Source organism: Kogia breviceps, chromosome 2, assembly GCF_026419965.1.
Source record: "Kogia breviceps isolate mKogBre1 chromosome 2, mKogBre1 haplotype 1, whole genome shotgun sequence".
Lineage (NCBI taxonomy): Eukaryota > Metazoa > Chordata > Mammalia > Artiodactyla > Physeteridae > Kogia > Kogia breviceps.
The window spans coordinates 59,576,261-59,594,415 of record NC_081311.1 but is presented as its reverse complement, the minus strand read 5'-3'; the positions used below and the strand labels follow the sequence as shown (position 1 = coordinate 59,594,415).

At 36.1% G+C, this 18,155-nt stretch overlaps 1 protein-coding gene across 6 annotated transcripts in view; it reads left to right on the top strand.

Moving 5' to 3' along the window:
* ADK (adenosine kinase) overlaps nucleotides 1-18,155 on the top strand; it is a 499,563-nt gene that overhangs the window by 404,661 nt on the left and 76,747 nt on the right. For all 6 annotated transcript variants that reach the window (XM_059053172.2, XM_067025331.1, XM_059053175.2 and 3 more), the window contains exons 8-9: nucleotides 6,154-6,189; nucleotides 16,211-16,325. In XM_059053172.2, coding sequence (XP_058909155.1) covers nucleotides 6,154-6,189; nucleotides 16,211-16,325 — 151 coding nt within the window. The remainder of the gene's footprint in view (nucleotides 1-6,153; nucleotides 6,190-16,210; nucleotides 16,326-18,155) is intronic.

The following is an 18,155-nucleotide window of genomic DNA, read 5'->3' as shown; positions in this document are numbered from 1 at the left end:
TGGTAGATTGCATAAATAAAAAGTAATTCATAGTCTGAAGGATAGCATGAAGAAATATTTAGAGGCTTAAGCAACATAAGTCTTTATAATATATTGTAGGAAATAAATAAACAGCAGGTAGTTCTTTATCATTAAATGTCAGCATGATTTAGAGGTATATCAACACTACAGCTAAGAAATGGTTAATCATAATCAGGTATACAACACCATTTCGATAGTATGTATCTAAATTATCTTTCCATAATTTGCTCACCTATAATTGATTCGTTAGCCACGCTTGTTTGATTTGATTTTTGTGACCTTTTTTTAAGGATTAGCATAATCTGAATGAGAAAATATCTGAATTGGGCCATGTTAGTTAACCTCTCTAAGGCTTAGGTTCCTCGTGTCTAAAATGTGGATAGGGAATCCAGGCACAGCTTAGTTTGGTGCCTCTGAATCAGATTCTCTTACAAGGTTGTAATCAGGATGTGAGCCAGGGCTGTAGTCATATCTCTGCTTGGGGAGTATTCACTACCAAGCTCACTCACATGGCTATTAGCAAGCCCTAGATCCTCTCTGGTTGTTAGTCATGGGCTGCTCCATAGGGGTCCTCACAACATGGAAGCTTATTTCCCCTAAAGCAAGAGCTGAGAGAGAGCATGTAAGCAAGAGGATGGACAAACAAAACATCCCATCACTTTTGTCAGATATTTGTTAGAAGCAAGTCACTAGATCGAGCCCGCATTCAAAGGGGAGGGAATTTTACAAGAATTTGAACATCATCAGTTAGGGATCAATGTAGTAGGCAACCAATTCAGAGGCTACACATATGATCCATATGCGGCTACATATGAGGTGACACATACTACACATATGATCCACAAATAGGACAAATCATTGAATGTACTCTGGATGCTCTGAAATTCATTTGTTTAAATTACCCTAAGATCTTACCAAGAGCTTGAATTCAATAGGCAAAATGATTTTACAGTTCACATTAAATATTTTATTTATTCCTAGCAACAATCCAGTAGGTTTTGTTGACCTCAGTTGTGTTGATATAAACTGATACACTGAGTGACTTGCTCAAGATTACATATCAAATGAGCTGTAAAACAGCAACCTTAGTGTAGGTCTTCTGATTCTAAGCCCTGTACTCTTTCCATTTGGCTGTAACTGCCTCCTGACTAGTACTATCTTGCATTTAAAGCCCTTCGAAAAAGGCATTATATATCTAAATGTATATACAAATTTAAGAATTTTATTTATATAGAGATTTTTATACATAGATTTATACAGAGAAAGGCAGACATAGATAACATTCCATCTTAGACTCTCATGTACACCACACCATTAGGATTTACAATATTGTTTCAAATATTATCAAGTCAAAGTCTAATATCATTATAAGGTCTACAACAGCTGTAGCACTGATACACCTCTAGCATAATAGTATCTGTTAGCCTAAAACTATCCTTGCAGGGTAAATTCTATTTGGATGGAGAGATGAACAAACAAAACAGCAGAACCGTTTTGGTGGCTCAGTTCTCCCTTGGCTTCTCCTAAAGCCCTGGACTCCTATGACTTGAGTGAAGACCATGGGAACTCCAGTGAACTTTCTGCTTCCTGTTTGCTTTGGGGTAACAGAACAGTTTGTTTTGAATGGATGGACTGCTTTCGGTGGATAGTCACAAGTTACTTTTCTTTGGTCCTAAGTTGGGTCTTCTCCCTTTTTTGCTTCAGTCCATGAAGTTTCAGCCTACACCCAAGACTCCTCATGTCCACTATCAGAAAGTAGAGTGGTAACATAAGCAAGCAGATAATAGCTCTAACTAGGTTCAGTGCCTTGAAGTGTAGAGCAGGAAGTGGGAGAGCAAGGGTTATGAGCTATGGTAGTGGTGGTAGTTAGTATTTATACCCTTCAGATCACCCTGGAGAAAGGAGAGGTAATTTTTTTAAGACATTTGCTAAATGCTTAAAATAACTTTGTAGTATGGTTAGTAGGGACATCTTTCTTTACAGGAGCGAAAGAATAGTTCCTACAGCTAATAAGCGAATTTGGCAAAGTGTCAGGATATAAGGCCAATACACAGAAATCATTTATATTTCTATATAACTAGTAACAAATAATTGGAATTAGAATAACAATATGGACTAGTTATGGTTTTAGTTTGTGATTACAGATAATTCTCTATAAAATAAAATCGGTATTATCAGACAAAATGCAGAGAAATCAGTTTTCTTCTCAATTGAATATAAAGGAAATTGTCTTTCATACACACAGACACACACTTGTTTTTCCTTCCTTTCCTGTATAATCTGAGGATTGTGCTTTTTGGTAATGGTTTGCTAATCCCTTTAAATAGCTCGTAATGTAAGTATTCCATAGTTTTCATTAACCGCGAATTTCAGCTTTTTTTTAAACCTCTACTCAAAAAACCGTACTTGGTTGTTGTTTCATCCTTTTAGCCTGGTTGGTGAAGCAGCAAGCCTAATGCAAATCCTAAATAGCGTGGTGTAGATGAGAGTCTAAGACTTTAATTATATGTCATTTTATTCACAACACTCAATTCCAGGAAGGAAAAAATGGCTTTGTTGTTGTAAAAGACAAATTATGTGAGTATCATTCATTGTAAACCAAAAATGATACTGTATTATAGCATAGACAACAATGGGAACTGATTTTGAAAATGTGACCTGTATGAGAAACTGAATAATAGTGAAAGTTATCAAAATGGAAAGAAGTGTTAATGTGAAATCCAGCCTTCTCAGAAATACTCTTTCCTGGCCTTTTGCTTTTGTTGCTTGTCATGCATGAATGAAAGTGCTGCACTCTCAGGGGAGCAGGAAAGCCTCTGTGTCGGTTGTTTATTTCCTTAATCCCTCCTCCTTTGTGATTTTTGATGTCAGATCTAAAATAGAAAGCCTGTAAATATAATGATTATCACATGGATAATCACCTGCATTAGGAACGGCTCTGCTTCTCTATTCTAACCCTAGCTGTTCTCCACATGTCACATTCACTCTGTGGTTGGATTTTAACTTGACTGCTTCATTAGATTTGTGAAACTCAGTACGTGGCGCCCTGGGGCAGCACAGATGGGGACTTGCTTGTTTTCTTTTCTCACTTTTACTGCGAAGGCACGCTAAAAAGTCCTTTTCAATTTAGTGTGATCAGTTCACTTGGAATTACCCTTGATATTTCGAACCTGTCTTACTATTCTGCCCACCATTTATGCCCCTTTTTTCTTTCCTGATTTCTGACCTAATGTCTTTTCCTTCTGTCCCTCCATGCAGTGAATCTGAAGACAAAAATTCTGCCTAATATTCTTACTGGGTCAAACTGTTCCCCTGTGTTGTTTTATTTGTTTTGCTGAGAGGGAAAAATAAATGTTGTTCCATCATTGTATCTACAAACACCTTCAGATCAGAGGTTAGCTGTGGGAAAGTCTGCAGTGATGTGAGCCAGCTGCCTTCTCTAATGGAGTGACTGGGGGCAGCAGCCCAAGATCAAAAGAAGGTGGGAGGAAGTCAGGAGATAAGATCTTTTTAAGCCATAGAACAAGTGCTTAGCTTTTCAGTGATAGGGCACAGCTCTGCAAACCTGTGTGAGGGGGCGCTAAGATAGAAAATTGAGTTGACTTTTCTTCAGCATGTCCTTCCTCAGTCAGAAATATGTTGGTGCTTGGAATAGTTTACAGATGTGGAAGTGTCCTAGGGCCCAGTTTCCTTAAAGAATAATGATCTGACATTTATAAATGTTCCGTCTTGCAATTAGTCAGTTCTACTATACCATAACAGATCACAGTCGATAGCTTCTTACATTTGTGGGAGCAGAACTGGACATTAAAAAGGCAACTTAACTACTGTATGTGAATTTTAAGTTTTTATGTCTTAGTGCAACTTCAGTCATACAGATTCTTCATATTAACTTTGTCTTATAGTCCTCTAGGTTTCTTTTGTGCCTCTGATAAAGTTCCATGTAAATAAGTAGTTCTCGCAGGGCTTCTTAGTTGTCTTTTCCATATAAGAATTAGCTTTGTTAGTTCTTGAGTTGGACAGCTTGGAAAAGTTCTACGTTGATATCTTTTGAACTTTATCCTTTTCCTTGACATCCAGGCTAGCAAATACTATTGACTGTGTGGTATACAAGATTCTAGTGTAAGTAAATTGTCAGAGAGGCTAACCTTGCTTGCAACAATTGTCAAGATCGTAATTCCATTTTTTAAAAAATCTATATCAGGTAAGGTTAACTCAATCAGCCTTATGCTTCTGTAGTCAACAGCCTAAGGAGTTGTACTTTCAGCTTATCACTTTCTATTAACTTCAGTGTTCAGCTGTAATTGTCTATTTCGACCTTTTCAAACCCTCAAAGTGGTTCTTTAAATTTATATCCTATTAGTATATTGGACCATAAGTGCATACATACTTTTCTTCCCTGTGTTTTCCTTAACATGTAGATAGTACCCAGATTTGTGCTGGAGACATTAACTGTAGTTTCTGCCTTACATGGTTTGGTGCAGCAGTCGTTTTAGTTGGATCTGCTCACTACTCAGGCTCACATCCCATCCTTCTATTAATATCTCTTGGCAAAGATAATTTTGGAGGAATGTAAGTTAAGATGTAGAGGCTCTTGACAGTTGTCTGCAGTTTTTTTTTTTCTTTCCATTTTCAAGGGGGAAGTGGAATGGAAAAGTAATATTGACTCCATTTTCTGTATCAGTACTAAAATGAAAATATATATGCAAAGGAGAGTGAAGAAAGGGAAAGGATTTGGTTACACAGATGTGTTTTTTGTCATTTGATAACCTATTATAAGGGCATTAGAGTATATAATAAGGTTCATCAGATTGTGCCCTTAAGATATATTTAATATCCAGAAAAACATTGTTTAAAAATTTTTAACTGTAATTTTAAAATGATGTTCAACTTCTGTTACCCTGTCATCTTATATCAAAGAGAAATGGGGGGTGGGGACTTTTTATTACAAAAATTTTCAAACTGGCCAAAAAAATAGTAATACTGAATACATCTAGATTCAGTCATTAACATTTTACCATTTTTGCTTCACTTTATTTTTTTTAAGTTTTGTAAAATAAATTACATATATCATGCCATTTTATCCCAGAATACTTCAGGATACACCTCTAAAAATCTAGAACATTTTCCTTATCAAATCGATAATTCTTAATATTATCTAATTCCCATTTCATAATCAAATTTCTCCTCTTGTCCCAAAATGTATTTTATAGCTGGTTTCTTCAAAACAGTTTCCAATTAAAATCTGTATGTTGCTCCTGGTCACTTTTCCCCTCCCCACTTTATCATAACATTGACTTATTGAAGAAACCAAGCTACTTGTCCTGTATAATGTCCTGCATTATGGATTTATTCATTTGCTTTCTCAGTGTATCATTTAACTTGTTCTCCTATCCTCTATATTTCCTGTAGACTACAAGTTATTGAATAAAATTTTTATTAATTAAAACTTTATAGCTGATGCTGTGTACCTTATACTGCATCATAACAGAAGACACAGTGTTTTTGGTGATCCCATTATTAATGATAAGTGATAGGATCGATCACTGGGTTAAAGTGATGACAGCTTGATCCTTCCATTATAAAGTTATACTTTGCTCCCCGTGACCAGCATGTGATCTTTCATACTTTGATTCCATGAAATACGCAGTTCCCCATCATCCTTTCACTTAATGAATTTAATATCCATTGATGATCATTGCCTGAATAAATTTCATCAGGGATTGCAAAGTGGTGGGTTTTCTCAATCTATACATTGTTTAGCAGACGTTTTTCTCTACAGAAGAGTTTTCTGTAAGGTATTGTTTTAATTAAAAACATAACCATCAGCATCTTCCTTAGGTTTCAAATGATTTTCTTTGCTGGGGTCAAAACAACTGAACTCACAGTGACAGCTACAGTAAAAACATGTACTATATCTTATTTCAACTTGTGAAGTGTGTTGACATTATGCTGCCTTTTTTTTAATGCCAAGGTAAAAAGAAATTTTTTTTTTTGGTGTAAGAATAAAAATTGAACTATGTGGATATATTGAGATAATTGTGTAAAAAGAAGACTGAATGAGTTTCAAAATGGATTATTTCTTCATTACCTAGCACTTTATAATTAACTGTTCTTTTTTTTTTATTTCAGGAAGCTGCCACTTTTGCTAGAGAGCAAGGCTTTGAGGTGAGTTAACCCACAATTGTACACTAAACAGATCCTAAAGGTTTCTTCTAGCTGATAATGAAGTTCTTTTGGACAGTGATTGATGTGCTATTATACTCTCAGAGCCTCGCAGCAGTTGCCATGGAAACTTGGCAGTCGTCATGGTTTCTTTGTTCTGCCAGCACAGTGTTATGACGCACTCTGCTAGGTCTGCACCCAACATCGCCTACAGATGTTATTTATTGAATTTTGAAAAGCCTCTTGGGAAGCCAAGAGGTTGGGCACGGTTTCAAGCTGCCTCTGCAGATATGGGGCCTGTCAGTTTGTTCAGTTAAAAAGCTACCTCATTAGCTGCATTACATTTCATAAGGATTCACTGGTAAAGCAGTGGTGGAGCAAGACTATATAGTGAAATATAATGTCATTTAAATAATTTCAACCCTACCGCATGTAGATTATCATTATGTAAATTAATTTCCAAAAGTTGTACTTAACAGTTGTTAGGAACTGATTAATTTAAATACTGTTCATATAAACTTCCTGTTTGAATCTCTTTTTTTCCTTCTCTTTTTCTTCTTTTTTTTTGATAACATAAAACATATACATTTTCTGAAACAAGATATTGATACTTGCTTTACTTTCCAGATAATTGACTCTGTTTTCCTCATAGAAATATTATCTTGTCAAGATTCCAAACTCCATGTGGTTGTGTTGGCAAAATTAAGATAATAGACAAGACTACATTTTTACCTACATAATATCTACCTTCCAGTCCATCGTTAGGAAACACTGATTAATCTCAGCACTGATTAATTGACAGAGAATTCACTGTGTTTGTGAGTTTTATGACTATCATATTTATTTAGCTAGAACTACATAGAATACTGTGTTCTATACAGCAACTTGGAATGTTTCATGGTAGTATTTTTTTTTTTAGATGTTGGGGTAGGAGTTTATTAATTTTTTATTATTTTATTTATTTTTGCTGTGTTGGGTCTTCATTTCTGTGCGAGGGCTTTCTCCTGTTGTGGCAAGCGGCGGCCACTCTTCATCGCGGTGCACGGGCCTCTCACTATCGCAGCCTCTCTTGTTGCGGAGCACAGGCTCCAGACACACAGGCTCAGTAGTTGTGGCTCACGGGCCTAGTTGCTCTGCGGCATGTGGGATCCTCCCAGACCAGGGCTTGAACCCTTGTCCCCTGCATTAGCAGGCAGATTCTTAACCACTGCACCACCAGGGAAGCCCCATGGTAGTAATTTTTTAACATGTAATCTGACTAGAGCTGGAACATACAGAAACTCTCTCCTTATTTGCTTACTCAATATTGTCTACCATCTACAGAAGCTGTGAGCATTGATTGGATATATTAGTAAGCTCACTTTGAACTCTTTAGAGAAAGGTGTTGTATGAAATTGTGATGGAAATGTTATTTTAATGTACTAAAGACAGATTCATTATCAAGCAACAAAGTGATACGTGTGTGTTATCCATGTCATAGGACTTGACAACCAGGCATAGGGCTTCCTTTTCTTGGAGGAAGATAGTGAGCATGTGGTATAAGTATTCTACTCTCAAGATCTTATGAAAAAAACTGTATCAGAGTATGAAACTCTGCCTCATAATGCTCAATTAATGGCAACTTTGATAGTTTCTTGGGAGTTTGCTTTTTTTGTTTTAACATATTCTCATGAATATGGGGTTGAGTCACATGAAAAAGAAGGAATAAAGATTTCCAAGTAATTTTTATCTAATTTAAGTTTCACTTTGTCATTTCCCAAACTGGCAATTGATATACAGGGCTAAGTGTAATGAAGGGAATATTCAATTTAAAAGTCAAATGTTTTGATCGTGAAACTATACGTAAATGTTTTCAGTCATGCTTTAAAGTTTCACTGATGTGAAATTTCAGTATTATTAATACTCTCTGTTGTTACATCAAAATTCTCCAAAGATAAAAGCCTGCAGAGTATAAATTTGTGTCCTATTTTCTGTGCTAACATTTAAAAATGTATTTTGGTTCTAGAAAATAACCAATTTTATAGATGTTTAGAAATGTAACATGTTGTATAACAAATGATCATGATTCAGTAGTACCATGATAATAATTTTTAATAGTTTATTAAACCTTACTAATTCATAGTTTTATTGCCCCCTTGAGCTACTGCATGCTTTGTATATGCCTGGTTTAAATACAGTCTTAGCAACAAACTACTTTTTCTATTTTCTACTAACTAGCACCATATTAACCTTTCCTTTAGTTCTTACTCATTGATTCTAGAGTTGTTTCTTTTTACCATAAATCTGCCATAAATGATTACAGCATATAAACAAAGTGATGATGATTATAGTAGGATACCTTATTACCTCCTGACATAGCAAGATGACTCAGTTGGTGATTTGACAATGATGTGTTAGATTGGTTAAAGCACACAGTGTCTGGACGTGTCCCTTCATGGGTTCCCTAAAATATTATAAGCATCGCAGAATCTGTAAGAGCCATGAGTAGAATATCCTGAAGTAAGTATTGTTAATAAAATATAATCCATGTATGGAATGCTATCTAGAGAAACTGATTTTAAAATGTCCTAAAAGTTTCCTTAGTCCATTAGATAGGAATATGAAAGCATAGGTTTGAAACTTGGTATTTTTAAAGACTCAAACAAGAATAAATCACTTAACAGTTTAATGTCTATGGAAATGTGTCAGTGCTCTCAAGTCTCGTATGACAAACTAGACAAAATCTGTGTCTTATTCCTCCCAACTTTAATTTTACCTCTTAATTTGGGGCATGAATGAGAGGAGAGAAATGAAAAAATTAAAAAAGGAAAGGTGGGCATTTTTTCTTTCCACAAATCCACTGTCCTACCCTCATTTTCTATTATAAATCCCAATCAGTTCCCAAAGCGACTGAGTGTTGCCACTAGTGATCTGTCTGCTAAGAGACCAATGTAAATGCCTCTAAAAATAACCAGTGTTTATTCATCAGGAAATATCCTCAGCAGCATTGTTTATGATATTCTGATTAGCTTCTCTGAAAATTTCAGATAATCTTTCCTTAAGAAAAAAATCTTTAATCTTTAAAACAAATTGGGCAATTTTCAGTAAGAAGAGGCAGCTTAGGAGGGCACTGGAGAATGAGATAAAAACTGGAGCTGGGCAGAGCACAAAGCAGAAGAGAGAGGATTTTTTTATATATGTATAGGTTGATGGAAAATTGCATAGTGCCCTGATTTAAATGACAGACCTGCTAAGAATTTAAAATGACAATTCTTGGGGTAAAAAGTTTCGTGAGGCCTTTTATTATTTTGGAAAATCGGTTCAGACTGCAGTGTGTTTTTAAATCAACCTTATCTTGAACTGAACTGATTAAAGGTTTGTATTTTTAGAACCTAAATAAAAATAAGGTACTTAGTAACATGTTTCATTATGAAACCTTTTTAAAGCAGTATTGAAAATTGATTTAAATTAAAGTTAAGGACATACCTCCAAAACCTAAATAAAAATATTTTTTATGTTTCATTCTCAGTGAAATAGAATATATACTAAATGATGAGGAGAACTCATACCTTTTCTATTGGATCAGTTATTCAGTTTTACTCCAGGCAACAAATTTTAATTTTCTTATTTTAGATCTCTAAAATACAATACTTCTAACCATAGAGGAAATAAAGCAATCTTTTAACATTTTCCTACTTTCCCAACAGCCCATGACTCTACCCAGAGGCTTCCAGGCTTGTAATCTTTCTCTGACCAATGACAACTCTATCATCTTATACCACTGAGAGAGGGAAGTATTGAATTGTGCTATCCAATACGCACCTACTAGCCACGTGTGGCTGTTTAAATTAAAATTAAATAAAATTTAAGGTCTTCCCTGGTGGCGCAGTGGTTGGGAGTCCGCCTGCCAATGCAGGGGACACAGGTTCGTGCCCCGGTCTGGGAGGATCCCACATGACGCGGAGAGGCTGGGCCCATGAGCCATGGCCGCTGAGCCTGCGTGTCCCGAGCCTGTGCTCCGCAATGGGAGAGGCCACAACAGTGAGAGGCCTGTGTACTGCAAAAAAAAAAAAAAAAAAAAAAAAATTAAAATTCAGTTCCTCAGTCTCTTGGCACATTTGAAGTGCATGCATGCATCGATAGGGTACCATATTGGACAGAGCAGATATAAACATATACATCATCACAGAAAGTTCCACTGATCAGCACTGGATAGCAAGTCCAGAGAGTTTCAGGAAGTATTGATTCCCAAAGAATTCTCCAAGGTTTTTCTAAGGTTCCTGTGTTCCTTACAAATACAAAGAATGCAGTGAATGATCACCAAGAATTTCTGGAAATAAGACACTAAGTCAGGTCATGGTGGCTAAGAGAGTACAATGCTGCTTCCCTAGGTGATTGAGTCCCAAATGACAACAGTTTTAAAACACTAGATTAACAGAAAGAGATACGATAGTCTTCAAATTCTCTTCATTTAATCACTTACTCATTCAACAAATATTTGCTGAGCACTAACTTTCTGCCTAACACTTTGAAAACTTGAAAAATACAAATATCTAGCTATGGCAGAAAAAAGCAAAACAAACAAACAATAGGGAAACAAATTTCAAACAGCGGGAACAAGAGTACACAGGCCCACAGACACGAAAGAGCATAATGTACTGTGTACTCCAGGAGCTGACAGGAAGCCAATGTGACTGGAACGGAGTGAGTGAGGAGGAGGTAGTATGAGGCAGGACAGAGGCTGACACATCATATGAACCCCAGAATTATTATAGGAGTTCCTATTTCGGAAACAAAGCAGAATATGCTGTGGTTAAGAGAGGCAATGTATGCAGACACCACAATTGGTATTCTATAAGAGTAGGTAGATTGTGACAGTATTGTTTAACATTTGTATCATCAGCTTGTTAAAAATGGAATGAAGAGAATATATTCTGTTTTGGGGTTTGTTTTTTTTTTTTTTTTTTCAGTTTTGGCTCTGTTGTGTCTTTGTTGCCGTGCGCAGGCTTTGTCTAGTTGCAGCAAGCAGGGGTTACTCTTCGTTGTGGTATGCGGGCTTCTCATTGTGGTGGCTTCTCTTGTTGCAGAGCATGGGCTCTAGGCGCGAGGGCTTCAGTAGTTGTGGCTCGTGGGCTCTAGAGCGCAGGCTCAGTAATTGTGGCGCATGGGCTTAGTAGCTCCGCGACATGTGGGATCTTCCCAGACCAGGGCTCGAACCCGTGTCCCCTGCATTGGCAGGCAGATTCTTAACCACTGCGCCACCAGGGAAGTCCCAAGAATATATTCTTTAATTTTGAAAACAATGCTAAATTTAAGGTGTGTGATCACCAATGACAATAAAAGCATAATTTAACATTTATGAAATGATTCACAGTTTATAAAACCTTTTCTAACATATCATCGATACATTTACTATTCATACAAACCTGGTGGCTCGGGTAGGTAGGGCATGTATTGCCATATCAGTTGAACAGAAAAAATAAGCTGCATGACTTGTTCAAGGTCATGTAGCTAACAGACAATAGAGCCAGAATCAAAGCTCAGCTCTCTGAGTCTGATACTCTTTACTATATAAACTACACTTCTTTCTTTCTCACATTCTAACGTACTGGAGGAGGAAATTAGATTTCCAATGACCTTGGAAAATGAGAAATATCTGGAAATTCAGAAAATGAAATTCACTACGGTAAAACACAAGCCAGAATAATTAAGAAAAAAAATCATATTTAAATGCAAGATCAGCAATGACTTGTAAATGTGGCATAAAATGATTTAGGATAAACATGCTCTAGTTTTTTGGTTACAACAACAGAAGAATTGCCAGAATTCATAGAAGCAGTGTAATCTGTGGATAACATGGAAGAGTATAATCCCTGGAGTTAGACTTTGTGGGTGCTAGTCCTGACTCCACCTCTTAGTATGCTTATGACCTTAGGAAGTTACTTAACCTCTCTGTGACTCAATTTCCTCATCTATAAAATGGGGATATAGTAATAGTGCCTATTGCCTAGAGTGGTTAAGATTTAATGAGTACTTTAGAGCTACATACATGGCTCTTGGTTTCTACATCTGTGAAACAGGGGTATAGTAATAATACCTACTGCCTAGAGTGGTTAAGATTTAATGAGTACTTCAGAGTGCTCATAGCTATTTATACATGGCTCATAGCTAAATAGTGTGAGCTTTCTTCTACTTCTCCTTCCTTTTTTCTTTGTCCTCCCTTATTAGATACCATAATTAAATTCAAGGTACTCAAAACTCTTGAGGCCCTTTCTAGAGATTTTGAGGCAACTTAGGATTTGACAATTTTGGAAAGTATTAAAATGACAGTAAATAGAGGAAATAAATTAATATTGATTGAGGACTTGGCATATGCTAAATATTGCATTAAGCTTTTTCACTTACCTTCTTTCATCCTCACAAAAAACCTTTTTTTTTTTTGGTGGTATGCGGGCCTCTCACCGTTGTGGCCTCTCCCGTTGCGGAGCACAGACTCCGGATGCGCAGGCTCAGCGGCCATGGCTCATGGGCCCAGCCGCTCTGCGGCATGTGGGATCTTCCCGGACCGGGGCACGAACGCGTGTCCCCTGCATCGGCAGGTGGATTCTCAACCACTGCGCCACCAGGGAAGCCCCAAAAAACCATTTTTAACTTTTTATTTTGAAACAATTTTAGATTTAGAACATTTACAAAAATAGTACAGAGAATTTCCAGATACCTTTACTCAGCTTCCCCTGTTAACATCTTACATAACCAGGATGTAATAATCAAAGTCAGGAAATTAACATTTGTACGGTGTCAGTAACTGAACTACAGAATTTATTCTGATTTTACCAGTTTTTCCTCTAATTTCCTTTTTCTGTTCCACAATCTAATCCAGGGTTACAGGTTGCATTTATTTGTCATATCGTCTTAGTCTTTTCCTATCAGGCAGTTTCTCACTTGTTCCTTGTTCATGAACTTGATACTTTTGAAGAGTACCTGTCAGTCATTTTGTAGAATGTCCCTCAACTTAGGTTTGTCTGATGTTTTCTCATAATTAAATTGAGGTCATGCATTTTTGGCAGAAATACCACAGAGATCACCCTTCTCAGTGCATCACATCAGGGATGTACATGATAGCCCAGTGTCTTGCTATTGGCCAAGTTAACTTTGATCACTGGGTTAAGGTGGTACTTATCCTCTGTGAAGTTACTGTTTTCACACTGTAGTTAATAAATATCTTGGGGGCAATATTTTGAGACTGAGCAAATATCCTATTTTACCCACTAATTTTAGCATCGCTAAATTTGATCACTGTGGTGAAGGGATGTCTGTCAACTTTCTCCACTGTAACATTTCTGTTTTCCCTTTTGTAATGAATAAGTATCTTAGGGGGAGATACTATGAGGCTATGCAAATATCCTGATTCTCTTCAGACTTTTGCCCTCTGATTTTAGCATACTTCACTCCCAACATCTTTTAACACAAATATTATTGTCTTAGTTTTGTAGGGAGGTTTATTTACCTGCTTGACAGGTTTATTTACCTCCTTGAGGTCACACGAATAGTAAATCCAGCTGTGTCATACTTCCTTGTAATTTCATCATTCTGTTAATATATGTTAACCCAAGTATATAGGAGAAGAAGCTACCAGGGGATAGGGGAGGAGATGCTACAGAACTCGAAATATATATATTGTTGGGAAGACAAAATTGAGATTTTAAGAAAAGTTTTTATACTAGATGGGAATCAGCTGTTGAGGGCAAAGCAATGACTCCTCAAAGCATAGTGAGAAATATAGATTCGCTGCACACTGACAGTGATCCAAGAGGGACAAAGGGGTTTTGTATGAACTGTGGGTATCGATACAAATACCAATAGAAAATATAGCTTAACCTTTCTGTAAAGATTTATCTTTTGTATTTGAAAAGTTTGTTTCCATCTTGAATTGTCATTTTTATGAAATTTAACCTGAGACATAAAAAAAATATTTCTTTGATTAGGATACCAAAACTACCACAAAAAATGTATCTTCTCAGAGGGTTGGTATAAGACAACCGAATCTCACTCTTAATTTATTCCTTATACCACCTTAAAGAAGGACATCTACTTAAAAAACATCCAGTACATGCATAAGATTCCGCTCCCAAGATGGTAAACTGAAACTTTCTGGAGTTTGCCTCTTACCTTTACTCAAGATGAACTGTACTCAATCATAAGCAAAAACCCTACAGCAGTAAAATATGTGTTTGATAAGGAGACTGAGAGAATATATGTAATTTTTTTAATGTATACATTTATTTGAGAGAGTGAAGACATTATTATTATAAGACATTGGAAATAACTAATAATAAGGACCCATTGTATAGCACAGGGAACTCTACCCAATACTCTGTAATGACCTACATGGGAAAAGAATTTTTAAAAGGTTATATGTATGTATATATAACTGATTGACTTTGCTGTACACCTGAAACTAACACAACATTGTAACTCAACTATACTCCAGTAAAAATTTTAAAAACAAACAAACAGAAAAAAGACATTGGCATTTTGAGGGGTCCTTTCAACTGTTGCCAGTCATTTATAATAGTCTTTCCCCTCAAACTGAGGGAATTTCTTCTCATGTTATCAGAGTTCAGGCTTAGTTCTCTTCTAAAATAAGCAACCAGAAGTGGAATAGTCAGCATGTTTGAAAGGTCAGAAGCATTGTCCAATCACAAATGGCTATTCTTTTCATAAACAACAGTCCTCTGGAATCATGATGTTAGGTATAGGAGAAGCTTAGGTTCATATATCATGCAGAATTTCTTAAGTATTTTGTGAATAAACAACATACAAATATTTCACTGATGACCATCATACTTTTAAAAACATCATGGTTCGGCTTCCCTGGTGACGCAGTGGTTGCGAGTCCGCCTGCCGATGCTGGGGACGCGGGTTCGTGCCCCGGTCTGGAAGGATCCCGTGTGCCACGGAGCGGCTGGGCCCGTGAGCCGTGGCCGCTGGGCCTGCGCGTCCGGAGCCTGTGCTCCGCGGCGGGAGAGGCCACAACAGTGAGAGGCCCGCGTACCACAAAAAATAAATAAATAAATAAAAATAAAAACATCATGGTTTCTGATGTTGTCTGTAACCAATGTGACTTGTCTGCGTTACTTACCTAAATTATTCTGTCCTGTATCCTAATTAAATTATTTTCTTAGATATATTTCCCCTCTGGTATGTGTTTCTCTCTCCATAACTGTTTGAAACTTTACACAGTGATAGAGTAAACTACCAACAAACCCCAAACCATGGGCAATTTTAGAGGCCCACTGAATTCAGACATGGGTTTTTAAGTTATCTAAAATTGTTGAAAACATGATTCTAAAAATCTAACCCATAGCTCAAGAGTTAGATTTCAAGACAGACATTTATGATGTAAAACTTCGCAGCCTGTGTGATATGCAAAATACCATGAGGGTTTCTAGAATTAATTTGTAATTTTTAAAACTTTATCTTTAAAAAAAAAAGTAGTTCTTTCTCTTATTTTAGTTCTTTGAAAAATTTGTCATTATAGTTACTGCACTATTTCCAGAATCAGCATAATTATGCTCTGTAAACCTCTAAAATAATTTAATATTACTCTTTTTACAATCTCATTAATTGGAAATTTGAAAACTGTGTTTTTGTTGATATCAAAGAAATGTTAATTTTTTTAAATATGATAAGTTACATGGTTATGTTTGAGTCATTACCTTTCAGAAATACATACTAAAGCATTTACATGTGACATTAGTATCTGAGATTTGCTTCAGAATAATATGAAAGGCAGGTGGTTAAAGGTATATAGATGAAATAAGTGTCATCATAAATTTAAAATTGTTGCATCTTGATGGTGGGTTCCTTGAAGATTGTTATACTATTCTATTCTGTATGTGGTTAAAATTTTTAAATAATAACTCTTAATACATCTTCAGGTCTCTCTTCTTTTGAACATGAGAAGATAAATCCTTAATCTACTAATAAAATTTTAGTCTATTGTATTGGTTATGAGAATGTTTTTCCTCCTTTCTATTAATAGACTGAAGACATTAAAGAAATAGCCAAAAAGACACAGGCTCTTCCAAAGGTGAACTCAGAGAGGCAGCGAATCGTGATTTTCACCCAAGGGAGAGATGACACCATACTGGCTACAGGTACATGTGGAAGCTGTGGGAGAAACCCAGTATTATGGAGATTAATCATTCTAACAAAATTCTATATTTTTTATATTATAATTTATTCAAAGCAATGTACTTTTTCTTTCTTTCTCTTTTTTTTTTTTTTTTTTTTTTAACCACCTTCATGCCTTTCACCCCATCTCACCTCCACCCCCGTTCCCACCTCTGGCATCCACCAGTCTGTTCTCTGTATCTATGACTTTGGGTTTTGTTGGTTTTTTTTTTTTTAATTCTTCATATAAGTGATATCATACAGTATTTGTCTTTCCATGTCTGACTTATTTTGCTTAGCATAGTGCCCTTAATGTTCATCCATATTGTTTCAAATGGCAGCATTTCCTTTTTTATGGCTGAATAATATTTCAGCATGTGTGTGTGTGTGTGTACCACATTTTCTTTATCCATTCTGAAGTCTGTCCATCCTGAGTGTCTATCAGTGGACACTTAGGTTGTTTCCATGTCTTGGCTATTATAAATAATACTGCAACGAACATAGGGGTGCAGATATCTCTTTGGGTTAGTGTTTTTGTTTCCTTTGGCTAATTGCTCAGAAGTAGAATTGCTGTATCATATGGTAGTTTACTTATAATTTTTTGAGGAGTCTCCATACTGTTTTTCATAGCAGCTGCACCAATTTACATTCCCACCAACAGTGCACAAGGGTACCCTTTTATCCATGTCCTTGCCAACATTTATTTCCTGTCTTTATGATGACAGCCATTCTAACAGGTATGAGGTGATACCTCAATGTGGTTTTGATTTATATTTTCCTGATGATTAGTTATGGTCAACACTTTTTCATGTACCTGTTGGCCATCTGTTGTCCTCTTTTGAAAAAATGTCTATTCAGATCCTTTACCCATTTTTTAACTGGATTATTTGTTTTTTTGCTATTGAGTTGTATGAGTTCTTTATATATTTTGGATGTTTACCCCTTACCAGGTATGTGACTTGGAAATATTTTCTCCCATTCCATAGGTTGCCTTTTCATTTTATTGATGGTTTCCTTTTCTGTACAGAAGTTTTTTAGTTTGAACTCCCACCTGTTTGTTATTGCTTTTTTGGCGTTTGCTTTTGGTGTGCAATCCAAAAAAATCATCATTGATCAATGTCAAGGACTTATCCCCTTTTTTGGTTTTTTGGTTTCAAGTCTTACCTTCAAGTCTTTCATCCATTTTGAGGTGATGCTTATGTATGTTGTAAGATAGTGGTTCAGTTTCATTCTTTTGCATATGGCTGTCTGGCTTTTCCAGCGCCATCTATTGAAGAGACTATCCTTTCCCCATTGTATACTCCTGGCTCTTTTGTCATAAATTAATTGACCATACGTGTGTGGGTTTATTTCTGGGCTCTCTGTTCTGTTCCATTGATGTATGTGTTTGTTTTTATGCTGCAGTACTATTCTGTTTTGACTACTCTATCTTTGTAATATTGTTTGAAATCAGGAAGTGTGATGCCTCCAGCCTTGTTCTGTTCTGTTTCTCAAGATTGCTTTGGCTATTCGGGGTATTTTGTGGTTCCCTACAAATTTTAGGACTGTGTGTTCTATTTCTGTGAAAATATACCTTTTATTGTTTTTTTTTAATAAATACACCTATCTTCTCTCAGTAGAAAAGATTTCATTTTCAAGAACTTAATTTATTAAAATTCAGTTGAGTAAATCCACATTGATTTAGTTTATTTACTTTGATATTTTGGAGATATAGTCAGTCTGGAAATGTCTTTCCTGAAAAAAAAAAAAGACATTTTACTTACCAAATACCTGTGCTTGAATAAAATAAATTTATCTGATTATGAGCAAATAGA